Genomic DNA, 25224 nt, shown 5'->3' with positions numbered 1-25224 from the left:
AAGCATCAAACTCCTGCTTAGATGAACACACCTAGTGATTCTCAAAGCTAACAATTTCTGTGCGCTGCAAAAACAGGATTTTCATTCAGACAAAAACAGTAAAAGCAAAGCAAAACAACTCTATATAAAAACATCAAAGGGCACAATGAAAAAAAAAAGAAAAAGACGATCATATCTGGGAGGCAAGAGAAGAGCAAAGACGAAGTAAGGGAGGAGAGGATGATGAAAGCAAAACATAAGTCCCAAGAACTCTTTATAATTCTCCCATCATTTCTTTAAATATAGACTTCTCGGAAGTACAAAAATGTCATGGGATGGGCTGCCAGGTCACCACTCTTACACTGAGGCCTTTGGATGCTTAGTCCTATTTGCCGAAATGAACAAAGCCCACTTACACTGGGATTTAGTTATAGTTAAGCTGGGCAGATTCTCTCACTTAACGAATGGGCTGCCTGAGGTTGATGTGTCATCTCCTTCTAATTGTTACTTCCATCCTATGGCTAAAACTCATCCAAATTCTGCTCTTTCTTTCCTTTCCATTGCAACACTCAATTGTCATCCATGCACCACTGACCTCTATTTCCCACCGCCTTTCTGCAAACTCCAGAACAAACATTTGTCTTATTCAGAGTATCAGAATGGTGCCAAGCATAAATGTTCACAAGGGTACTTTCTGAGAGTATCTAATACCAAAAATTCAGAAGTAAACTAACAATTCACTGACTTTCCTGTGCAGACAAGGCTGGCTGTGCATATGAACACAGGGCCTGCCCCCTGCACCTCCCAGCCTGGCTCTGCAGATAGCTCTGCTTTCCACATTGCAAGGAATGGAGCTATCATATAGTAAACTGGTCTGGAGGCAGTCCCACAGCCCTGTGAGCTTCACTCTATAACATCTTCCTTTGCTAACATTCTAAAGATCCTATTGCTTCTATCTTCAATTGTTTCAAGTTCCTAATTATTTTTTTTCTGAGCTTCATGCATTTTGTTTCTCCTTGTCCTACCTAATGCTGTGATCCAGAAATTACGCTGAATTTCTGGCATAGCAAGTTGGCACCAGACAAGTGACTTCACTGCAGGATCACACAGCAAAAAAAGCAAGGCCATAAGCAGAAAATGAACTCTCACTTCCAGCACAGTTCTCCTAAAAATAAAACTCCAAAAATGTACAATCTTTTGCTAAGCTGTCTATTCCCCCCACCACTACTCAGTTTGCTCCTGTCATGATAGCGTCAGTACACTGGAAATGGCAGCAAGGAAAATGCATATAGGTAATTGAGATTTTTTTCTTGGTTTCTCAGAAATAAAATTGAAGAAAATGTTCTGAACCACAAAATTATAAGCAAGATACACGGGCATTTTGAATCCTTCTGTCCACTTTCTCCAGGTTTAGACTTGGGTTTTTACTGGAACTGAATAGGAAAATGCTTTGATATCCTACAATGCTTTCATATCCTACATCAAACAGTACACTGGCTGCAGTGGATGAAACCAAGTTCATTCATCTGCTGCTGTGGCCAACAGCTGATGCTTCCTGAGCAGGAAAAGTTTACATATAAATGTAACACTTCCCCACATACTCTCACACTCATCAACCATCTGCAGCTTGAGGATCTTCTGAGTAAATGGCAGTGTCAATCCATTTAGTAACCCTCAGTGGATTTCTCTTACGCAGACACTTCCATGTTCCAACTGACCTTCCATAAATGCTTAATATCTACATCATATCTAGCAGGGTATTCCTCAGATTAAGTACATGTCTTACAGAGAACCACTTCTTCATCTTTTGCTATCAAAACAACCCTCACATCTTTTACTATTAGAGACAAAGAACTGATCCCCTCTCTATTTTTTCCACACAATTTATGATTTTATAGATCTCTGTATCACATCACTTTTAGTTGTTAAATTTCCTGTCCTAATCTACTTTGTTTCATATTTGTCTTTATTCATTTGCTGTCTTCTCGATCTGATAGTATTGTATGAATATATTTCATCCTGGCAGTTTGAGACCATTTCTTCTTTTTGCTTTTAATATCAAGGAAATGCAAGCTCCAAATCAGGCATCTGAATATTTTGGCAGAAACTCTGGCCAAAAATTTAGTCATGCACATATTTGCAAACAAGCACTCCCATGAAGGGAGAGAAAATAGTACTGGAAAGAAAGGCTGCAGAAAATAAAAGGTCAAATGAACATGAAGTCTATGACTAAAAAACGTTGCCAGTGTTTTCTTCCCCTACATCTACATACTTCTAAATATCAATTGAAATTATCAAAGTTTGGGTTAGGTAGCAGATGGAGATTTATTTTTGTTGTTGTTGTCAGCATTTATTTATAGTAACAATTTCAGATCCACGTTACGGGTTAGCCCAAAGTATTCCTGGAAAGATTAATATTCTAATGATTTCCCAGTATTTTGGTTTATAGAATTCAGATTAGGTCAGATGAAACCCTTGAGGTACTAATTTCAATTAAGCAAGTATGGATTGCACAAGAAGCACTTAAACATTCATATTTAGAAGTGCTTTACTTTAGTTGAGGAAACTAGGAGGACAGTATGTTTGTTACACCATAAATAATGTATGCTGTTTAATAGTTGTGTAGTTGGTGCATCCTTCTGCATCCTTTTCAGGAGAGGAGAGCAAGACTGTATGCACTGTTCTGCACATGGCGTCAGTCTGGAATCCAGGAGCTGAGTTCTAAACATGGAATCACTGCTGGCTTCTTTGTGACCTGGTTTCCCTGCTCTTTGCCCCAGCTGCCTTACAGGCTTATTGATTAATGTACTTAAGCACACATTTTTTTTTATTGGAGAACTAATATTTTTATATTCACAATGGCAAAAAGAAAGGCAGAAGTTATTTACCTAACTTAATTGGACAAGCTTTTGAGTATTCCTCCATTAATTTTTCACCTGATACAAAAAGACAAAAGGAACAATTAACAGCTGGGAGGCAGGTGGTGGTGGGAAGCTGTTATCTCTATTTTCCTTGTTCTTCAGTCATTACTTCAATACTTGATTCTAAATAAAGAAAACGTGGAAAATAATTTTTAAAGTTTCACACAGTAAAGAGGAGTTTCACAAGCAAGAACCATTAGAAAAATAAAGCACAGTAATCAAAAAAGATGTGATTCTTCTGAGTGCTTTGGAGCAATGCAGTATTCAAAACTAATGAGAGAAACATTAATTTAGCAAGAAAAATAGTAAAAATGGACATGCTAAGTACATGTGGTTTTGTGATATCCATCTGCAACACTGACAACTACACTTTTAGCAAGAATAACTCTAAGGGAAGCGTTTATCAAATTGAGGGACTTGAACATGTTCCTGTCACTACCTCGTCTTCTAAGTGACAATAAAAATCTAGCTATTGGAAATGTGGGCGTCTGTGATATGTTCCAGAGCCCAAAGTTCAGCTTCTGTTGAAGTTTACTTAATTTTTCAATTGACCTATGGATTAGGTGAGTGCCACTCAGACATTCTCTTCAATCCCTTTCACTAATATCTCACTGAGAAATTCTTCCTGAAGAAGGAAGCTGAACATCATTTTTATCGGCAAGAAAAGCTACCTCTCTTAAATGGGAATGTCAATTGAAATAAAAAGGTTTTTATGCTGTACTTAGAGATGAATTTAAAATACATGGTTTACCAAATACTAAAATTTTGCTCTTATTATTATATAGTTCTACAATACTTTGTCATTCTGACACATCTTTAGGTAGATTTTGCTGTCGTGTGAAACAGATGTGAGGTATTTTTATGCCCACTCAGACATGATATAGAAAGAAGTAAATTTAGATTCCCTATCTCTTCGCCCATAAAGTATACAGTATTTTATGTTTTCAAACCCTGGTCAGTGTCCAAACCTTTGTCTAGATTCCAGTAAAGTATTCACTCACTAGTCTTAAAACTTCAATATTGCACCTGTAAATTTCAGAAGATCATGAAAAATTCTGCAGTAAAGAAAGATCATTCAATTTCTCATCTTTTGAGATGATTGAATCCCAGTCGCTCTCATGGATTAATCTGCTTCTACAGGTAAATAGAAGATTTAGTTCAAATATACTAAGTATATTCCATTTGGAATGATCATAATTATTATTTGCAAGTCCTTCTTTTAGAGGAAAATATATTGTTTCTTCATATTTACTAGCCTTCTCATTCTTCACATGTTCCTTTTGTCTTAATTTGGAGATACTATAATCAGGACTGCTATTACTTAAAGCAATAAACAGTAGTAATAGGAATAATAATTAAATACTAACAATGGCAAATAATAAGTGAATTTAAATCTTGTATATTCCATTGTGCATAGCATTCAGGTGGCTGCTAGAGCTACTGTTACCAGGAATGTGGATTTCTTTTATTTTTTTTAAATTCAAGAGGATAGAAATGGTTCATTTTGTTAAACTGGGAATCAGTTGTTTGGTTTTACTTTTAGCAAACAAACAAACAAAACAACTCAATCGTTTTGGTTCGTCTGCCAAAACTAACCTCAAAATAGTTACCAAGAAACTTTGCTACACTACAATTAAGTGGTATTTACAAAAGCAGTCTTACTGCATCTCATCGCTACATCATTAACAAAAATTAAGGAAAGGATGAACCTCCTCTGGGTACAGAGAAATCATGAAATTTCATGTGATTTTTCATGCTGTTCTGAGTGAAGGTAATTTATGATAGCATATGGATCAGCGTGACCATATTGTACTGCCTCTCTGAAGGATTCACGTTGAACTAAGATCTACAGAGAACAAGGGAATGAGGGAGACCAGCTTTTTCCATAGCTTGTTAGTGGCAGGACAAGGGGAAATGGCTTTAAACTAAAAGAGGGGAGAGTTATTTTAGATATTAGGAGGACATTTTTTACTCAGAGGGTAGTGAGGCACTTTACAGGTTGCCCAGAGAAGATGAGGATGCCTCATCTCTGGAGGAGCTGGTGGGTGGCAGCCTTGCCCACAGCAGGGAGGCTATCTTTAAGGTCCCTTCCAACCCAAGCCATTCCATGAGTCTACAAAGTCAGCCAGCAACTCACCTGGCTAAGTAATTTTCCAAAAAATCTTCCAATAGCAGCTGCAGTTAGCTCTGGAAAATATTTGGCAGTTTTATTTTGCAGCTTTTGCAAACTTAACTCTGAAACTTTGCAGTTGCCTTCGATCATGTTTCTGAGTCACTAGCATGACATTTTTAGCAAGAGTGTTGTAAGGTGCCAAGCTCTTTAGAGACTATTTCCTTCTCCAAGTCATTACATGGATTAATAAATTGACACAGTTCTTTGTCTAATGATAAAGTAGATTCCATTGGAAATTTTCCCTTCTGACAGCCATGAAGTTCAAACTGTATTTTCAACTCCCTCTCTTACACTTACTGGCAAATAAAAAAAAAAACACAAAACATTCTCACAGAGATTGTATAAAGAAAACAGCTATTTATGATTGTTTTCTGAAATATGTACAAACAATGGAGTGACAAAGTGTCTCAGCAATGTAAGAGGCACTGGGAGAAAGTGGAAATGAGGCATAAACCAAAGAAAGGATATACATAATGGAAGAGAAGTTAAATAATTTTTATGTTTTCCTTTTTGTGCTAAAAATAGAGCACTGTTGTAGAATGCATCAAGATGTATTTGTTGATATAATACAGAAAAGAATACATTATGAGTTTAGATGCATTCTGAAAAGCCTCTACGGGCATAGGAGTTGCAATGCACACAAATACATATTAAATGTACTGGCTTTCTCCATGACCATTTCAGAGGCGCTGCTGAGCAGCTGCTGCAGCTTGAATTGGTATGACCTGGGGGTGATAACAAGAGCTACGTACACTGTTCCCTATGCTGCTACCAAATGTATTATTGGCACAAACATTCTCTCTTCCTATCAAAAACATCTCTTTAACGCATCTTGGAATAATATTTTCCTTTCTCAGAGCCAAATCACAGCAATGACTCAGTTTTGCTTTTATTAGTATTGTCTTTTGTTGCTTCCAATTTTTGAGCTCTAGTTACAGAGTCATTCTTATCAACTGTATGACCTTGTGCTTCATAATTTGAAATTTCTACCTGCTTCTGCTGCTGTATTTTCAAGGTCCTCAAGCTTTCAGTGCTTAACTTTGTGGTCTCTCCAGTATTAGTAATTGCCTTCCAACTTTTGTCAGTTTTGTACCTTTCCTGATGGCTTTTTACATCAAAGTACTACGATAAGATTACCCAAAAATAGTCCCCAGAGAGTAAACTCTCTCCGCTCTGGAAGTTTCATCCTCAAAAACTGTAGCCTCTCATTCGTCTGGTTCACTGCATCCTGACATTTCTTCCTCTAATTCTCATTCATTCTATAATTAATAAATGTATTATCTGGATTGTTTTAAGGTAAACATCATAAAAAACCTGAAGCCTTATCAGAAAGAGACACCACACTTGCCTATCACAATGTGCTTTTTTAAAGCTTCTATTTTATTTTACCCCATTTTCCAGCAATTTCTCTATATTGATGTTTTTTTCCCTCTCAATTCATAATGTTGCTGAGACTACAGTTTGCTCTGCCAATCCTTTCATAAGAACAGATACCATCCCAGGTAGTTAATAGACATTTCTGAAAATGCCATTCTACATGAACCAAGCTATTTCAACCAAAGAATTTTATAAAAGTTTTACAGCTAGAATATTTCATCAAATCTTTTTACGGAAAATGAATAATTCACTATGTTGTCTAATAGTTAATTGTTATTGCTTAAATAGATGGATTCAGATGCACATCTATACTATCTCAAACTTTGAAATAAATCACTTTTTTTTGGACACAAAATGCACAGCTTAGGCCCATCTGGAGTAGATAACAATTATGCCCAGCTAGAGTTTCAATCTCAATAATTTATTGTATCTTATAAGCTGTCTTACTAGTAACTTCTTCAGGTTTTAGATTCCATACTATTATGACTTACTATGGATTTCATTTCAGAGGCACTGGGATCACAGAGTCAGCACACTAGAACAAAGAAAGATCAGCAAAGCTTAGAAACCAAATTTCAACTCTATACAGATACAACTGGAGAAGCATGTCAGATTTTGTTTAATCATTTGGAGACTCTTGACAAATGCAGTTTCAATGCCTCTCTTCCTCTCGTGATGATAGTCCATGGCTGGTCGGTATGAACACACATTTTATTTTTAATTCAAACTACATCTGATTTGATATACTTTCCTCCTCATTATGCTAGTGCCAAAAGCAACTTCAGAAGAAAGACTGGGATCTCAAAGATGGTGGATTTCCCTGCTAGCAATCATAGCTAGAAATAACGAAAAGTGGATATTCCCCACCGTGATTCTGAAGGAATGATCGAGAAGCAATTTTTCTTACGGGAATCCCATGCCAGGAATTAGTTGCAGCCCTGGTTTAAAGCCAGCAGAGTTAGAACAAGCAGCAGAATTAATGTGCTGTGCCTCTGGAGGACTGAATACTAGGTTTCATTTCTCTGGTATGTTCACTGCCAGGTATTTACAGGCTTCTTGAAAAGAAGTGCACACAAACTGCCCACGTCTTTCTCACAGGTACACCTGCAGAGAGAAGTTCTCTCTAAGCTTTTTCAGTTGAAAAGTCAGTGAATTATCATTGGACTGCTTCCAGTTAAATGATTAAAAAAGAAAAAAAATAAAAAAACTTGCTCAATTGCATAGAATTTCTATGCTAGAGTGAATTTTTATCAGCTTCTCAGTTGAAAAACAAAAGATAAGGCAGGATAAGACGTCGTGTCATTTGAACAGATACCCAATTCTCACAGAATCAGTATCACCAAACAAGAGGCAAAATACCCCTTCCTTTTGCCATTGCAAATTTACAATCAGAGAAACCTTGAGCAACACCCTTGATGCACATAACTCTCTTAAAACACAGAACAGCAGAGATGGAATGTTGCCCTAGATTACATTAGCCAAGACTCCCACACAAGAATACGTTCAAAACCTATGCTCTTCTCAAAGGGGAACTATGGAGCTGAGGCTGCTGCCATCAGTGTTCAATGTTCACATTAATTTAATGTGCAGTATTGTGTTCTTAGGGAAGTATGTATGGAAACCCAAAACTGAGACTTCCAAATTCTGTTAAATGACCAGAAGAGATTGGGATGTTCTGTTATTTGAGGAAATACGTATAACTGGCTCATCTTAAATATGTAATATTAAATAAAAATTCTTGGAAGCAGTCGTAGATGCTAATACAGAAAGTGTGATGCAGTACTTTAAAAAAGAGTGAGAAAAGAGAGGAAAAAAGGAGATTTCATAATGGAATGGCTGTGAAAGGCAAACATTCACTGGTCTGCAGCATTCCAGCTTTCCTCCCATTTTCCTTGCTGTGTAAATTTACATGGACAGCTGCTCTTGAAAGAAATCAAACTATTGGGGAATTTCTGTCTCTTTTTAATCAGTAATCCCAATTATCTCAGGATGAGTGAAAATATTTAAGGACACCATTTTAGCGATAAGAGATCACATACCTAAAATATTAAACAGTTTATCCATATTCTTGATTTTTTTGTCCACCAAAAATCAAGGATTCTCAGCAATGAAGCATGCTGAAGGCCTCAAAAATCCCAGTTATTGGCACTAGACCTCCTTGTTGATATTGTGGTTTTAATTTCCCTGAGCTTTTCACACAAAACATTTGGTGGGCACCGGTTTCTCTAAAGACTACTTTTTTTTTTTCTTTAATCTATACAGGTGGATGGGATTTTAGAAAGCTGGATTTGGAAAATGGCAGCAGCTCTGAAGTCTCAGCATAGACAAATTAATGTGATCATTGCAGACTGGCTTACATTTGCTCACCAGCACTATCCCATTGCTGTACAGAATACACGCTACATAGGACAGGAGATAGCAGACTTCGTGGAATGGCTGGAGGTAAGAGCCTCTACATCAAAATGTGTTTCTCCAGCGAAGATGCATTTACCTGTTCTTGGGCTTCTGTCATCTTCCCGAAATACTAGCTGGTTAATGCTTGTTCATTTCAATCAATTAAGTTTCTTCAAAATCTGTAATTTTTCTTGCATAAATTTTCACAATTTCATAAAAATTTCACCATGCAAGAGAAAAAAAGCAAGTGGTCTTTTTTATTAGAATATTCGATGTGTCTTTAGAGGTGAGATCAGTTCACGCTGCTTTAGTTTCTCAATTCCCACTTGCACAGACAGCTGACATTCCCTGAATTGTAAAACTACCCAACAATATTTCAAGTTCAGAACTCAGTCAGTAATAGAAAGTCAGAGCAAGTGTCCTGTACTCTGAAAGCAGGTACACGATCATTTGCAATTGGCTAGTTCAGCAAAATGGGTTTATGTGACATATCCTTAACACAGAGTTCAAGCATGACATCACATCCGTTTGGCTGTTTGTTTTTTTGCCTCTGTTTCCCAAAGCTTATTCTAAAATAATTGCTTGGTGATCCAAAGTTTAAAGGCAGCCCTTTAAAGAGGACAGATACACATAACGAAGCAGATGGCACAGAGGCAGTAATGAGTGCAGAGCCATGCTAATGTAGTGACTACTCATCAAAACTCCCACTAGGAGTGAAGGAGTGGCTGTTTCCTACAGCAGTTTTAGCTGCACCTGCAGCCACCTGACTGGAAATGTTATAGAGGAGTCCGCAAGTGATCGCTTTTCTCCAGAACTATTTTAGAAAAAGCAAAAAGCAAAACACTAGAAAGATAATTACAATTATGAACTATGCACCCTATGTAACTCAGCTATCTCTAGCAATAATTCAAGCTACTTAATTGGAAATGAAATTTTACTTCTGCATCTCACAATGAATTTTTGAATACATTAATTTAAAAATGGTGGGGCTTATGGTAGAAGGGAAATAAGCTGTAAAGCGGGAAGATTTGTATCAAATACCAGTAAAGGGCTAAGCTGCTTTTCAACAGAAATGGCAGGGCTAGAAGTTACTGGACAACCTTCGCAGTTAGGGAGAGCAAGCATGAAGGAGAGCCAGAGTCACCACTTTTCCCTGTGACATTACAAGAAAGCTTAACTCTTGCACAAATTTATTCTAAGTTGCTAAAGACTGGAAGTCATATTTCGAAGCTGTTTAATTACCGAATGAATCAAAATGGTGCACACATCGCATTGTCAACACAATAAAGATTCCTCTTTATTTAAAGTCTCTGATTCCTCCAGTGTCAGCAAAATAAATAAATAAATAAATCTAGGCTTGAAAAAGTGATTCCTTGCTACAGCATTGTAGGTAGCTTCTCTTGGAGGAAATTCTTCACCCGAAAAGAGGTGATGCGCTGGCACAGGCTGCCCAGAGAAGCCGTGGGTGCCCCATCTCTGGAGGTATTCAAGGCCAGGTTGGATGGGGCCCCAGGCAGCCTGACCTGGTGGGTGGCAACCAGCCCACAGCAGGGGGTTGGGACTGGAGGACCTTTCCTTCCAACCAAAGCCATTATGTGTTTCTGTGACATATTCCAGGATTTATATATGCCATAACTTCTCATAGAATTCAACTGAAAATGTTCAAGTAGTAAACCTTCATACAACTGAGAAGCTCCCCTCATGAGTTTAACAATTAAAAACAACCCTCATTTCATCTCCTATAACAATCTTTCTGCTGTGCTTCTGATTTGACATATCTTCATTGGATGTAACAAAAGCTTCAGCACTGTGAAATATTTAAATCAAGAATGAAGATTAAGTAAATCTTAGCAGTCCCAGTCCAAGAATTAACAGGGCACGATCAATTAACAATCTCAATAACAGCCATCACAATAACATCTGCCAAGAAAGTTGTTTCAGATAGTCTGGTCTCTAAGAGCAGCCTCTTTCTCAAAAGAAGGTTGCCAGCTTTTACCTCATCTTCAAATCAGACAGGTATCAAAACTGCTAAGTCATCTACTGGGATTGACAGTAACCACAGTGAAATTGAAACAGAGGCTTGCCTTTCCTGCAAGGAAAGTATTACACCATTTTCTTTACAAGTCATATAAACTTCGATCTCACCACCAGGTGAAAAACATAAGATAGAGGTAGCATTGATTAGGCAGAAAGAAGGACTGGAGGCTAATTCTGCTTCAATAGGTATATTTCTGATCAGATACAGTTCTATAAAATAATCGGTCCAATAAACGCCATCACCATATCACTTATCATGTCTGATCAATGTTGAGATACTTTTGTTTGTTAATATCCCAGGGAAAAGAAGCGATTGTTTCTATAAATGGTTGTTTTATATTGGATATAAAGGACAGATATCCAGGTTGTAGTCATAGGAAACTCAAATGCTGTATACAAAAGGCAACGCACATTTGCATCACTTCCAACAAACAGTAACAAAACTCCTACTATTTCAGCATACCACAAAAGGCCCAGCGCCCAGATGCATGGCATTTGCCTGATGCAAATAAAGGAGGCAAGGAATAACACTCAGCCAGCAAAGAAATTTGGTGCATGATCCAAGCACTTCATTTCACCTCCAACATCAACATACATAGAAATTTCTTGCGTTACAACTCACAGTATTCCTTGTTTGTAGTTAAGCGTTTTACTAGTTCACTTGTTGCATTTTCTGCATCTAAATCAAACTGCTGTTATCTTCCAGGAATCCATTCAGTTTTCCAGAAGCAATGTTCATCTAATTGGGTACAGCCTGGGAGCTCATGTTTCAGGGTTTGCCGGTAGTTATATCAGTGGTACAAACAAGATTGGAAGAATTACAGGTAAAAAGATTATTTTAATAAATGTAACAGCCGACTGATTTCTTTGCCTACATTACCCAGATATTTGACACATCAATTCAGATTAGAACTAAGAACTCCCCATTTCTATTTATACTAATCACAACAGCACCTGCTGGAATTTTAACTAAAGTTTCTGGCCAAGGTTTGCATTTAATTTATTACGCCTTTTCCCTGCCCTAGCTGAATACATTTTGTATGTAGTCTCCTTTTCAAACAGCATCCTCTTCAAAATTAAAATTTTCACATGTATGGGCAACTTAATCCACTTGCATAATATTTTTAAATGCAATGAGACTGTGCAGTGCAAAGCCATTTACAACTGTATGCACTGTAAAATACCAATGTATATGTATTTTGACAGAAGATTTAACAAGGTAGACTACAACTCTTATTTTAATAAATGAAAGATGGTAGACAATGCCCTTAAAGGTAGACTCACTGTTTCATGACACAGTGCTGGAAGAGACCAGAAACATGTTAACTTGTATATAAGAAGAAGGAAAAAGCCCAAACCAACCAAACAAAAAAACCCTCACATACCACACCACCAACAAAACAAAAAACAATATCCAAGGTTTTGATCAGATCAATAACCCTGAAGAGGTTATCTGGAGGATAAGATCCTGATCCTGAAACAAATCTCTTTTGGATTATTGGGTTTTATGAGCTTATAAAATCTGACATTATGTTCCTACATGACCAAGACCAAATCTACACATGGTCTGAAGTCCAAACATATGCCCCTCCTAGGGTTTGCCATTACAGCAAAAAAATTAGAGGTAAAGTAAACATCATCTTCAAGCTTCCACCTATCCTTGGCTACAGTCAGTGCTCTCACCTCCAGTTCCAGCTGCTCTCCCTAGCTCTCTGTGTGTCACCTCCCCTGAACAGTTCCCAGCTGTGATCTTGGATTCATGACTACATACCACAGTTTCTTACTTAATCAACTCTTGAGATGGTGCCTGCATGGCAAGAAGCTTATTTCACACGACACATCACAATATTAACACCTGTGTACACACCAAAGGATTTGAGCTCATTAGCACTGCTTATTCAGATCACATTAATCCATCAAACCTTGATAATGGATAAGCAAAAACATTAAGGCACATTTATTGTAACAACTTAATGCACTCTTCAGCAAAAATTATTCAGTCTTGTAACAGTAAGTTCAAAAACTTCATATTGACACAACCTATTAAAAGGAAAAGGCATGCCTTCAGGGTGACATCCTTGTCATCCTACTTGAAGCCTCTGCTATTAGTCTTGTCCAGTTATACATATGCAACTACATCAGTCCACAATACCAGCTGAAGAACTTGAAATTTTAGAAGCTTGTTCTCCAAACCAAACAGCAGCTTTAAACTATGCAAGAAATATTTTTCCAGCAATCAGTTCCCAAGAAGGGTCTTATACAAAAGCACTCAGTGAACTGAAATCAATGTGCATAACTGGAATACTATTTTTCTGAGTACTGCAGTATTTTGAAAATTATTATACACAGCATCTTTGATTCCGTGAAGTGAAGCTTTAGAAGTTACAAGTCTCAAATGTAGGCTAAAAGTCAACTTTGTTGTAGGATTGCTGTTTTCAAAAGGGCCTCTGAAACGCATGACCTCTAGAGTATCAAAGAACAAAATTAAGTAAACATCTCTCAAAAGACAAAGCAGTAGTGAGCTTGGCTTGTCTATAACAAACATATCTATCTCAGTCTGTGTCCTTGTGCATATAGCAGTTACTGTTCATTACCTCTGTATTTACCTTTTGGTGTATCCATGTACCCTCTGCAGTACAAGTGTTCTTAGTTCTGTTTCTGTCAGTGAAAGACCTTGTAAATTTCCAGTGCTGTATATTTTTAAATACTTATCAGACATTTTTCTCAAAACAGTATAAGAAAAGCCCATCTATGCGATATCACAATTGGATTGTTTGCTTCTGTTGCAGGCCTTGACCCTGCTGGCCCCTTGTTTGAAGGAATGTCACCAACAGACCGTTTATCTCCAGATGATGCAAACTTCGTAGATGCAATTCATACGTTCACTAAACAGCACATGGGTCTCAGTGTTGGCATCAAACAGCCTGTGGCCCATTTCGATTTTTATCCCAATGGAGGCACCTTTCAGCCTGGCTGTCACTTCATGCATGTGTATAACCACATTGCACAATATGGGATCACTGGTAAGAACAAATGGGACAGTATGGGCAGCAGCACTACATCTAGATTGATGCTATCTCTGGGAAACTACATAGATCTATAATGTTAAAACAGCATCAAATGGAGGAACATTATCTCCTATTATAAACAAAGAAGTTTCTTTTCTAGAAATTGGTTATAGATTTTTACATGTATTGAACTCAAATCATTCTTACTGACTAATAAGAAATGTGGCTGCCTAGCACTTCTGAAAACAAGACCATGAGTACGCTGCTGTTAAGAACTTTTGAATAATTTTCAAAGGTATTTGTTTTGGTAGTAGAGGAAATGAGAAAAAATTATTCTAATTAAGCCAGATTCATCTAGTGTGCAATTATTTCAAATCAAACAAAACACAAAGCTATACTACTCACCTTAATTTACCTTTTCCCAAGTCATCATCCTTCAGCTGCACACAGTGGGTGACGCTCTCCGCTGTCCATGTCCATACTAGAAGCCCAGTTCCAAAACACCTAAACATAAACATATAGAGTCTAATGCAACATAATGAAAAAAGATAAAAGTACTGATGCACAGTGTCAGCCAGAACTGCTCACTGAAAAAAAAACCCGAGTGCTGTTCACTTGGCATATTGTACTGCAAAACATTTCTCAGCTATCACTACGCCATATAAAAGTAGATCTTACTTCTTAACAGATAATTCATGACATAGAGATCTTATCAGTGAAGACATGTAAAAACAGTCCACCGTGGTATATTCAAATTACGCAGAAGAAAATAACTTCCATAATTTGATCTGAAATGTTTAAAAGTAAAATTTCCCTTTAGAAAAGGAGAGAAAAGGCACTCATCTTAAAAGCACATCTATGCATTTAGCAAGTTTTATGTATTTCATACATTTTTTTAGTGCCTTTTTCCTCAGTTGTAGCTGAAAGCAAAACTCAACATTAGAACCTGTTAACTCTGATGGGGACAAAACATGACATTATGTAAACTTTTGAAAGTCAACAGCGTTCAGCCACTCAGAGACAACAGTCTTGAGTACAGCATGATCTGAAAGGCTGCATGTACCCTCATACCGTATTTCATAATTAACTTATCAGTCAGGACAATGCAATCAAGGTTCATATTTACAGTCTTGTACATTTGCTTAACAAATTTAAGCAGTAAATTATTCAGCTTTATTAGCAAGTGGGTTCAGCCAAACTATTTTGGATGATCGCAAAAGTTCTGTTGCTACATGTATGATTTCTGAGACAAAAATCATGACATTTCAGCAGTAAGAGGGACGGGGGAAGCAGAGTAACATATACAGCTGGCTACTCTATAGCTGGAACAGTAAAAAGGAACAAAAAAACTACTGTTTGTGTATTTTCAGGTATCACACAAACTGTGAAATGTGCCCATGAGAGGTCAGTTCACTTGTTCATTGATTCCCTGCTTCACAATGACAAGCAAAGCACAGCGTACTGGTGCAACGACATCAACACTTTCGAGAAAGGATTGTGCCTCAGCTGTAGGAAGAACCGGTGCAACACTCTGGGCTACAACATCAGGGAGGAACGGCTCCCAAAAAGTAGAAGACTCTTTCTGAAAACAAGGGCACGTATGCCTTTCAAAGGTCTGTGGGAATATTTGTTACAGTCTCCATGTTGATTATGAAATGTGGTACCGGGTCTAGGCTTTGTGATCCTGTTTATTCATTTATTAAAGCTAATAAAAATCTGTGGGAATAATCAATTTGCAGAGACAGTGAGGAATCCTAGTAGGCTGTCTTGACGGCCTTGGATCAAGATCAGAGCTGCCTAGGGCCTTGGTCGATAGGAGCTTCCTACAGTTGTCCTACGTGAGTGCCACAGTATCAGCAGGCACACAGCCAAGCCAAAGAAGCAGCACAATTGCTCTGGGAGGCCTGCAAAGCCTCACGTTCCAAATTTAGCCACATTTTATCTGTAGTTTGTCTACAGATAAATTATTACTACACACAAATTATTACTTTTCAGCCAGTGGACAACAGAATAGCCCAGACTTTTATAGGCCAGAATGTCGCACTAAAATAAAGGGACTGTTAATCTAGGGTTTATCACCATTAAATTATTTTATCAAGAGAACAGTATAACTACCTAAGTTCAGTGAGACAATCCACGCTGCAGGTATCACCACACAGAGGGAAGCACAGTCGCTTTCCCGCCTCCGCCAGCACAGGCCCAGGGCACAGGAATCCCCCCTCAGCACCTGCTTGCATTGCACAGTTCATCTCCCCCCACAGTGCCTGGTACTCAATTGCAATGCCAGAGAATAATTAAAAAAAAAAAGTAAAACTTCAAACACTTAAGTACTTTCGGAAGTGATCCTCACGGTAGTAATCTAGGATCCTTCAGATCTTGAGCGAAATCTGTTGCATAGACTTTTCCTCCTCTCACTCTGGTGGACCAAGATCCCACCACAAACACTGATCACCATCAGATCACATTCACTGTAAATTATGGCAGCTGAACATGCAAAGTGGTTTGCAGGACCACAGGGCCCAAACTAGGCCGCATGGCAGCTGCAGCTCCTCACAGGGAGCAGAGGGCAGTACTAAGCTCTGCTCTCAGGTATCAGTGACAGGGCCGGAGGGAATGGCATGGAGCTCCATTGGGAGAGTCAGGCTGGGAATTAAGGACAGGTTCTTCACCAGAGCGTGGTGGGCATGGAACAGGCTGCCCAGGGCACTGGGCACAGCCCCAGGCTGATGGAGTTCAGTGAGCGTTTGGACACTCAATGGAGTGTCTCACTTGGAGATCCTACGATTCCTCCCACTAACGCAGCAGTGAAGTACACCGCAATGACTGCAGAGAAGTCTGCTCAGCCCTGGCTGACACTCAGAGCAGTTGAACCCACTGGGGGTCTCATACTTGTTAAAAATGTGACAGGAAGCTGCTTGGAGCAGATCTACAGATTTTTAAAGGCCGTGCAGTTCCCAGTGCTGTTTTGCTGTAGAACAGACAGGTCAGCATCAGAATGGGGAACATACACCACTCTAATGATGCCAGGTCTGCCGCGTGCACACACTGGGCACAGAAATAACACCCCCATGCTGTTTCCTTCCTTGGACATGTAGATAGTTCATCACAAGCTGCAACTGTGTCCCACTGGTGTTGATTTTGATTTTAAACACATCCCATTTTTATGCTTGAAAATGGTCTTCCTTTGAGAAAAAAAATGTTGTTGGCACATACCCAAATACCAATGCTCAGACAATAATTTCCTTTCATAAAAGTTCCAAAACAAGACGGCACCAGTGGAAGGGTGTGTATGAAGTGATCTTTGTAATGTTCTTAAAAAAAATGTTTGAAGATCACGAGGGAAGCCCAAACAGAGGAAATCTGAGGAACTCAGCATTAAGTTTCACAATGCTCTGTATTTCTTCATGAAATCAGACATTTTTCAAGTTGTACTCTGGAGTGTACAAATAAAAAAGCAATTGCTACAAAGAAGTTTACATTTATTATGAAGTCATGATGAGACCCAGAGCCAAAGTTTTTATATAAACATGCTCACTTTTCTCCTTTGAGTATCATAAGCACTGCATAAGACTGGGCTTCATAAGAACGCTCCACTTTTACAAGAAGAGAAAACCCAGAGCAAGACAGAATAGCAATAAGTGATTTGTAAACAAGCCTTTCTGTGCACTTTGTCCTTGTCAGGTCTGCATTTCTGGCTAGCAGCAAAGAACCAGTCATCTTGATTTCTGATAAGTGGCAACTTTTCAAAAGAAAAAAAAAACTGTTCTTTAACGTACAGTAAAGATGAAACAACAACAAAAAGATACAGCTTTTCTAGCAAATACCTTCCACTGTGGAAGCTCAGAGCTGCACAGAGGTCTATCTGTCCATATACAGGAAAAGGTGACACCCTCAGCAGGGCAGTGGTAGCATTGTCTGTGAAGCCCAGAGCAGGTGATTCTGAGCATCTTTCAGCTCAAAAGCATTTATAATGCAATATATATATATATATACAGTGCAATAACGTTTAACAGAACAGTTTCCCATGTGTAGTTTTACCACACTGCAAGGATAAATATCACCATCTCTTAATTCTCCCAAGTACTTTCTGGTATTTGTCAATAAAAATGACTTAGGGTTTCCTCCTTAACATCTAAATCTAACAGCTATGGGCAAGGAGGCAGTTTGCAGAGGGGAAAACCACATTCCACACTGCAAAAGTGCTTTAGAGCTGACTAACAACACCTTGCTTTAGAAATCTCCATTGTCACTGCATGCCTGCTTTTACTTTTATGTGTTTGTCAATACATAACAGTGATGAATTAGAGCTACAAATGGTATGTCCTGATAAATGGCGTGTAAAATGCAGTGAAAAAGTTTTTCAAAAAATAAAGTATTTGATGTTGATGTCAAAAGTTGATGGAGAGCCACCACACTTGGGTATCCTCCAGCTGAAAATACCTAAGCACCATTATCACCCAACAATAACTTTTCCATAGTACATTTAAGTGGCTACAGCCAGATCTTTTCTTTTGGTAGACTCACTTGACGGAAAAGTATTGGACATTCAAAACTAGACGATAATGTCCATGTACATGAGGCCTCTAACTATATGGTTTCGTTTTGTTTGTTTCCTGTAGTTCTCTAAATGCCAAACAGCTTGTAATCAGTACACTGATGATTCCTTAGTCATTCTTTCTTCTCAGAAGCATGCCATTATTTTCAGTTCAAAGATTTTCTTAAACACAATTCTTGGAGAAACCAACAAACCTCAAAGCAATAATGACATCTTTCTTATAGTAATGTTATTCAACAAAGTCATATTGTTAACAGATGCATATTAAGCACAATGTTTCATTATGCAGCCATGGAAAGTCCTCTGTTATGCAAGGAGATTTTCTAACCAGAGAAAAAGCCTGACATCTTAGAAGGTCTTCAGTCTTTCTTGTACACCTCTGAACATGTCCAGTCAGAAGGATTCCTCTGCTGGTTGAACAGAGCCTGCCAGACATTCAAACGATTAAATTTCAGAAGAGCAAAAACATTTGCCATGGGAGAGTGTTTTATACTATAAAGGGAACTCTGCCCAGGTTACCTTCCTCCTCTCCTTAATCCTTTTAAAAAGAGTAGTAGGGCTCCCAAGCCCTAATACAACACATCAACAATAAAAAAAATTATCCTTTGTTACAAATTTATCTTAAAATAATATGAAAGTATCAATCAAGTTCCTGCTTTGAAATACAGTCATTTGTCTGAGAAATCTATTGTTTCTTTGATTGTTCATTTCATCATTTTGCAAATTCTTCCTTTCTACAGTCTATCATTATCAGTTCAAGATCCACTTCATAAATGAAATCCAAGGCAAGAAGATAGACCCAACTTTTACCATGTCTCTGACAGGCACTAAGGAGGATGCTAAAAACCTGCCCATCACACTGTGAGTATTGATATTACATATCATTGGACAAGTAAGAAAGAAGTGCCAGTTTACCATATCACTTGGATAATCAAGCTGTGAATGACTTGGTTTACTACAGGCAATGGGAGATGAACCAAAAGTTGCCCTCTCTTCACCCACACTCCCTAAAAATTATTAACTTTTACATTATTCATACAATTCTTCTATGAAAGATCTCTAAAACGAAACAAATAATCTTGGAAGTTTCTCTTAAGATTTGGTATCCTGTCCACTTTGGTCCATCCCAAAGCTAACACAGGGCAGTAATCAATTAAAACAAAATGAATCAACTGTAATTAAGGTAAAGAAATTTGGCTATTTCTCATGATGGATATGCTATCAGCATTATCAAAAGCAAAGGCAGAGTGGTTTGGTCTTTGCTCTAGCAGAAAGAAGGCATAACACAGATAGTATTACGGGACATGTCTTTTGCGGTCAGAAACCACTGGTGCTTCACTAGCTGTCCAAGCTTCTAACTTCTGCATTCTTTTCCTAGCACGTTGTTATATTTCGCAACTTTACTCACCTAGAGGAAGAGCATGCCAGAGACAGTAATGTTCTCCCTGGAGAAGAGGGAGGGAACAGTCCCTTCTTTGATTTCAAAGAAAATAGAATCTTTATTTTTTATAAGCTTAAATCCATAATAATTGAGATAGCATTATTCTGTTTTTGATTTCTGCAGAGTTGAAGGAATTAATGGGAATAAAACCTACTCTTTTCTCATCACACTGGACACTGATATTGGTGAGCTACTAATGATCAAGTTGAAATGGGAAGGAACTGCAGTTTGGGAAAATATCTGGGACAAGTTTCAAACCATAATACCATGGACAAAAGGCACCCGTCGACCAGGGCTCATAGTGAAGACAATACGAGTGAAAGCAGGGGAAACACAGCAAAAGTAAGTGTCATGAAAATAACATTTTCCTGTACTAAGACACTTCGCAAACAGGTTCTCCTAGCTCTAATACAATGATCTGAGTCCCTGTACTCAAACCACTTGAGTTTATCCATGTCCAACCTCTGTCATGTTATTATTTTTAAATTTTTGTCTCAGATCACAATGCATGACTTTGAAGTGACCTGTGAGAAGAATTTTTGTTCTCAGATCAAAAACGAATTGTGGGAAATACTCTGGCTCACTAATAACACTAATCTGAATTTAAGGCACCACTGCCTTGGGTAACAATGCTGTTGATATTTGGGAATAGAGGACAGAGAAGGAGGTAGCAAACAGATCCAAGGAAGAATTCAAACAAGCAGTGCATTTTTTTCTACACAATAGTGATAAATGATAGCAATTTCTTGTTTTTAGAATGTGATTATCTCACTCTATAAGGACCACATGAAATTTCAAAGAAACAAATACAAAACAAAATAAATATTGATTCAAACATTAAGGCCTTGAAAATTCAAAATCCTACTTGCAAAAATAAGACAAATCTCAATTATTTGCTTTTCAATATACACTTGTTTTTTGCAACTGAAGCCACATAGCCCAGTGGTGGTAGTCTCTAAACACAGCAAATGCTATTAATACTTTTGAAACTGCTTACTCAGAAATCTCAGCCAAAAAAAATAATAACAAAACTTGTAATTATTCCTACTGCTTTAATCCTTTGAGAAATTTTAACCGAACATTTTAATTAACAAGAAAATAATGTCTTACCTTGCAACTGTGGCTCAGCCTCAGGTGTTTTCCCTTGTTATAGCCTCTTTCTTACCAGCACGCCAGTTAAAACCACTGGCAGACTTCCTGTGGAACAGTACTTATTGTCAGAGCCGCAGCTCCTCGATGCTAACAAAAAATCCCCACAAATTAGACACTTTAGAGGGGTGGCAGAGGACGATCATAATTTTTTTTTCCTTTTATAAAAATATGTTTTGTAGGTACTTTATTCTTCCTAACCCACCACTTAGCACGTGCTCCTGCCATAAAAAAAATAATTGTTCCTGTAACATCTCCTGCTGTTCAGTATTGACCTAGCTGCCAAAACAAATTAAAACATGCAGTACAGGAGAAACTGGGGAGCTGTTTAAAAAAAAAAAAAAAAAAAGATTTTGTACCTTGAGAAAACAAGTTCCTCTCCAATAGTACTGTATCATTAATATAGAACAAGCCAATTGCCGCTGATACACCATTTAGGACATACTAGAGAAAGGGTAAACGCTGTGGGGAGTTGGTATTTTCAGTGGGGATGGTATTTTCAGGTATCTAACACTATTTAGAAGCTTTTTTGCTGTAACAAACAGCAGGAGTTTTTGTCAAGATTTTCAAGAATAACATGCTCATTTTCCTTCTGTGCAATCTGGGATGTCACAGGAAGGTAAATACAGGAAGGATAAAGACAGTCAAAGCCAGTGTATTCAGAGAGTAATTTTTTACACAGATGGCATCCCTAAAAAGTATTATTATGGTTACATGCTGTGTTTTCTTCCTAGAATGGCATTTTGTTCTCAAAGCATTGACAACGTTCACCTTTATCCAGCCCAAGAGAAAACATTTGTGAGATGTGAAGATCGATTTCGACAACAAGAAAGGAAGTGAGCAAGAAGAAAACCAAATACTTACTAAAATATATTAAAAATAGCACACATCTAATAGGATGTTTTAAAAATACATAGCTTGCTAAGCACAAATTTAAAAATTCTGATCGTTTCAGAGGTGATGAAGAGAATACATAAAAATGTAAATTTTGTGATGCAATGGTAAACTGAAAGGGACTTTCCTGATATGCAAGCCTACTCTTGGTGATTAATGAGCAACTTTACTGACAGCAACAATTAATTTTAAATTGGTTGAAGTTTGAAATAATGCTTGCTTGCTGGAAATCAGAACGCTACTATTTGAAATAATCATTGATACAGATCTTTGAAAGGAGTTTCAGCTCAAATTAAATACTTAGAAACATTAATAGTGACTATCCATTAAATATTTCCTAAATTATTTCATAGTGAAGATGGAGTTCAACAGTAAATATACTCTGAAATAGGTAACACTGTCAACAAAAAGTCTGAATTCCTCACTTTATGACTTTCATAAACTAGAAAACATCTCAATGTATAGACTGATTGAGTTATTCATTGCAACTATATGGCAAGGAAAATAACTGTATCACCCCAAAAAGCTATGCCTTATTGGAAAATGCTTTGCCATTTAACTGCTTTAGAGTACTAATTTAAATTAATAGTAATTTAATGATGCTTAATATACTACTCACAACTGTGGCACAACGAAGTTCTGCTAACTTTCACACGAAAATCATATTTACTTGTTCATGTAAAACCTGAGATTTTTACATTTTAAATTGCTGTATAGCAGATCTTAGTATCATTTTAAACTGTATTAAAAAATGAAAATGGTAAAACTCTTATCTCCAGTGCATATAAATAAATTTAAAAACTTCAAACATACAAAATTCTGTTGTTTCCTATATTGGAATATAAACTACATAAACACTATCATCTCAGATTAGTTGTGTTTTATGCTTACTGCAGTAATAGAAATAAGTAGAAAGTATTTCATCCATCACTTAATAACTGTAAGTACAATAGTCATTAAAAATTAAGTTTCTATGACTATTCTGAATGTATTTGTTATAGATGTTCTCTAAATTGAAAATAGATATAAAATAATCACAAGAACTGATACCATACTATGATACTGAAGGAAATTTGGAATCAAAATATACAGATGTTACCAGAATTAAAGTGAGAATGATTTAAAAAGTATGACAAATGAGCAGAGCAGAACCAGCAAACCTGCAAGCAGTGAACCATCATCAAACAGTGAACACGGACAACTTTGCTGATCACTCAGAATAGTAACTCCTAACTTTTAAAAGCTGCTTTCAATAGCTAACATTCACGTAAGTAAACAGGTATAATCAACACAGAAAAAGAAAGGCTGAAATAAAGACCTCATAAAAAGCACTTAGGCTGGTAAGATGGCTTCTGATGAGAGTTCTATGACGTAAAACACATACATTCTCACAGCCTTTTAAGTCCTGATTTTCCTGTAGCAACACATCCTTACACAGTTAAGACATTTTAGACAGTAAAATTAGCTTCTAATAGCACCACTACTTACTTGGTAAGAAGGTTGAAAAAGGGCTCTTAAATGTAGAAAGAAGTTGAAAAGCATTAGTCCAGGAAAAGCGGGTGAAAAAAAGTCAAAGATGTCTGTCTGCTGTGTGCTGAAGCCCAAATAACAGCGACGCTGCAGTCTGGGGACTTCTCTAGTTTCTGGGGAAAAAACATTCTTCAGTTCAAGTGCAAACGAGCAGGTATCTGCTCAGGTAACACACTTTGAGAACTTTTCTTCAGTCAAACAGAAAAATTAAAACATTTGAATATTTAAGCTCTTGAAGATACTAATAAATTTATTCCGATGTCATTTTTCACAAATCAAATGTCCAAACTAGTCCTGTCCCAACTAAATCCTGTATTTTTGATAGCTGTTAGACTAATTTCTGATTTAAAAATAACAAAGCATACATGGCAGCATACACAAACTGCCTGACAATGCCAGAAGAAAATACTGAGGTCATACCTATGATTCCAAGTGGCTACAGCGGTGCCTCACACTGTGCTCACTCAAACTGTTCCTGTATCACTCCAGACAACTGAACTGAGACCCTGAAAGCCATCAGAAGTCTGCTCCTGTCAGAGGAAGCACAGCTGAGAGTAACATAAGGAGTGCTGAGCTTTTAATCACCTGTGTTATAATGAGCCACCAATGTTCTGAGGTAAAATCTATGCTTTGTTCTCCCCTCTTCTCCCCAAAAAGCAATACTGGAACCTAATCAAACGGCAAACTGCATCACTGACTTCTAATCTGTCTGGTTTAAATAAAATGAAGTTTTGTGATTTAAGAGGAGTCTGTGATGGCCTTCTCACATTCCTACTATTCTGACCATTCATGCTTCTACACCTAACAGTGATGTTCCATGAATAAAACAGTAAGAATCATGATTAAAGTGAATAGCTATAACCAGGAATTGTTAGGTTATTAGATAAAAAAACTGCTATTTATGTACTCATTGGTTTCCCCTAAACACATTTAAAAACATACACAATGTGCATTATATGCTTAGGCATCATTCCACTGCTTTGGGTTGGATTCCTAGAAATGTAAATACAAAAGCCACCACATCTATTAGGTAACCATGATGCTGATATGCAGAATGGATCTACTCCAACTGATTATTTGGTTGTCTTTTGCCCTAACAGTGCTACTTAGCTATAAAGGGAAACACTTACTCACAAACATCATGGGGAAAGCAAGTACTGTGAGAAAGGAACTCTGAATATGCTTTGATTACATCAAAGCCTATTCCACTCAGTTAGGGAAACAGATGTCTAAGCAGACTACTCTCAACAAACATCCCTAAGAGGAAAGACTAGCTGCCAGAAGCTGGAGTTTAAAAGCAATCTTATCACCTAGATCAACTTCACCATGTAAAAGAAAACACACACAGCCTGGCAGCTTGAAAACACCTTGCAAAAAGTAGATTTGATCCTTCTAAAAGTCTAATCCATTAAATGTGCACTCATTATTCTGTTAATTGGGGTATTCGTTCTCAAAAATAAATTCATTTTACAAGGTATCATTCGCTAGCTATAGTGCCACGCTTGAATAACCCAAGAGTAACTAGTTTCTATTTTAAAGATGAAAAGAGAGAGCTTTAAATCACTTGTATGATTCACAGAAATAAAGAAAGACATCGTTAGAGATTTTCCTTAAAAAAGTTAACACAAGAATATTTGCTCTTGCATTTAACCATAAGACGTGAAAATAGAAATGCACTTGGAGAGTATACAAATAGTGCAATTGCTTCTTAGTGCAACTGCCCCTTTACAGCAAAAGCCAAAAAATGAGCGTGTATATTCTTTTTG

The 25224-nt window shown here is 37.4% G+C and overlaps 1 protein-coding gene and 1 long non-coding RNA gene across 2 annotated transcripts; one reads left to right on the top strand and one right to left on the bottom strand.

Moving 5' to 3' along the window:
- Positions 5809–25129, top strand: LIPC (lipase C, hepatic type). Its single transcript, XM_021407007.1, has 8 exons — positions 5809–7146; positions 8713–8892; positions 11588–11705; positions 13671–13904; positions 15260–15502; positions 19185–19305; positions 20009–20227; positions 21769–25129. The coding sequence occupies exons 1-8, from the start codon at positions 6943–6945 to the stop codon at positions 21872–21874; spliced, it is 1425 nt and encodes a 474-aa protein (XP_021262682.1). The 5' UTR covers positions 5809–6942; the 3' UTR covers positions 21875–25129.
- Positions 13784–19185, bottom strand: LOC110403590. Its single transcript, XR_002441750.1, has 3 exons — positions 16005–19185; positions 14295–14393; positions 13784–13901 (listed from the first exon to the last, which is right to left on the bottom strand). It is a non-coding gene; the product is annotated as an uncharacterized LOC110403590 (long non-coding RNA).

Source organism: Numida meleagris, chromosome 9 (assembly GCF_002078875.1).
Source record: "Numida meleagris isolate 19003 breed g44 Domestic line chromosome 9, NumMel1.0, whole genome shotgun sequence".
Taxonomy (NCBI): Eukaryota; Metazoa; Chordata; class Aves; order Galliformes; family Numididae; genus Numida; species Numida meleagris.
This window is presented reverse-complemented; position numbering and strand designations above follow the sequence as displayed.

Coding starts and splice junctions, on each gene's coding strand:
- LIPC (XM_021407007.1), top strand. CDS start 6,943: ATGGATTTCATTTCAGAGGCACTGGGATCACAGAGTCAGCACACTAGA. Junction 15,503..19,184: donor GGCACGTATGCCTTTCAAAG/GTCTGTGGGAAT, acceptor TCCTTTCTACAG/TCTATCATTATCAGTTCAAG. Junction 19,306..20,008: donor AAAAACCTGCCCATCACACT/GTGAGTATTGAT, acceptor TGATTTCTGCAG/AGTTGAAGGAATTAATGGGA.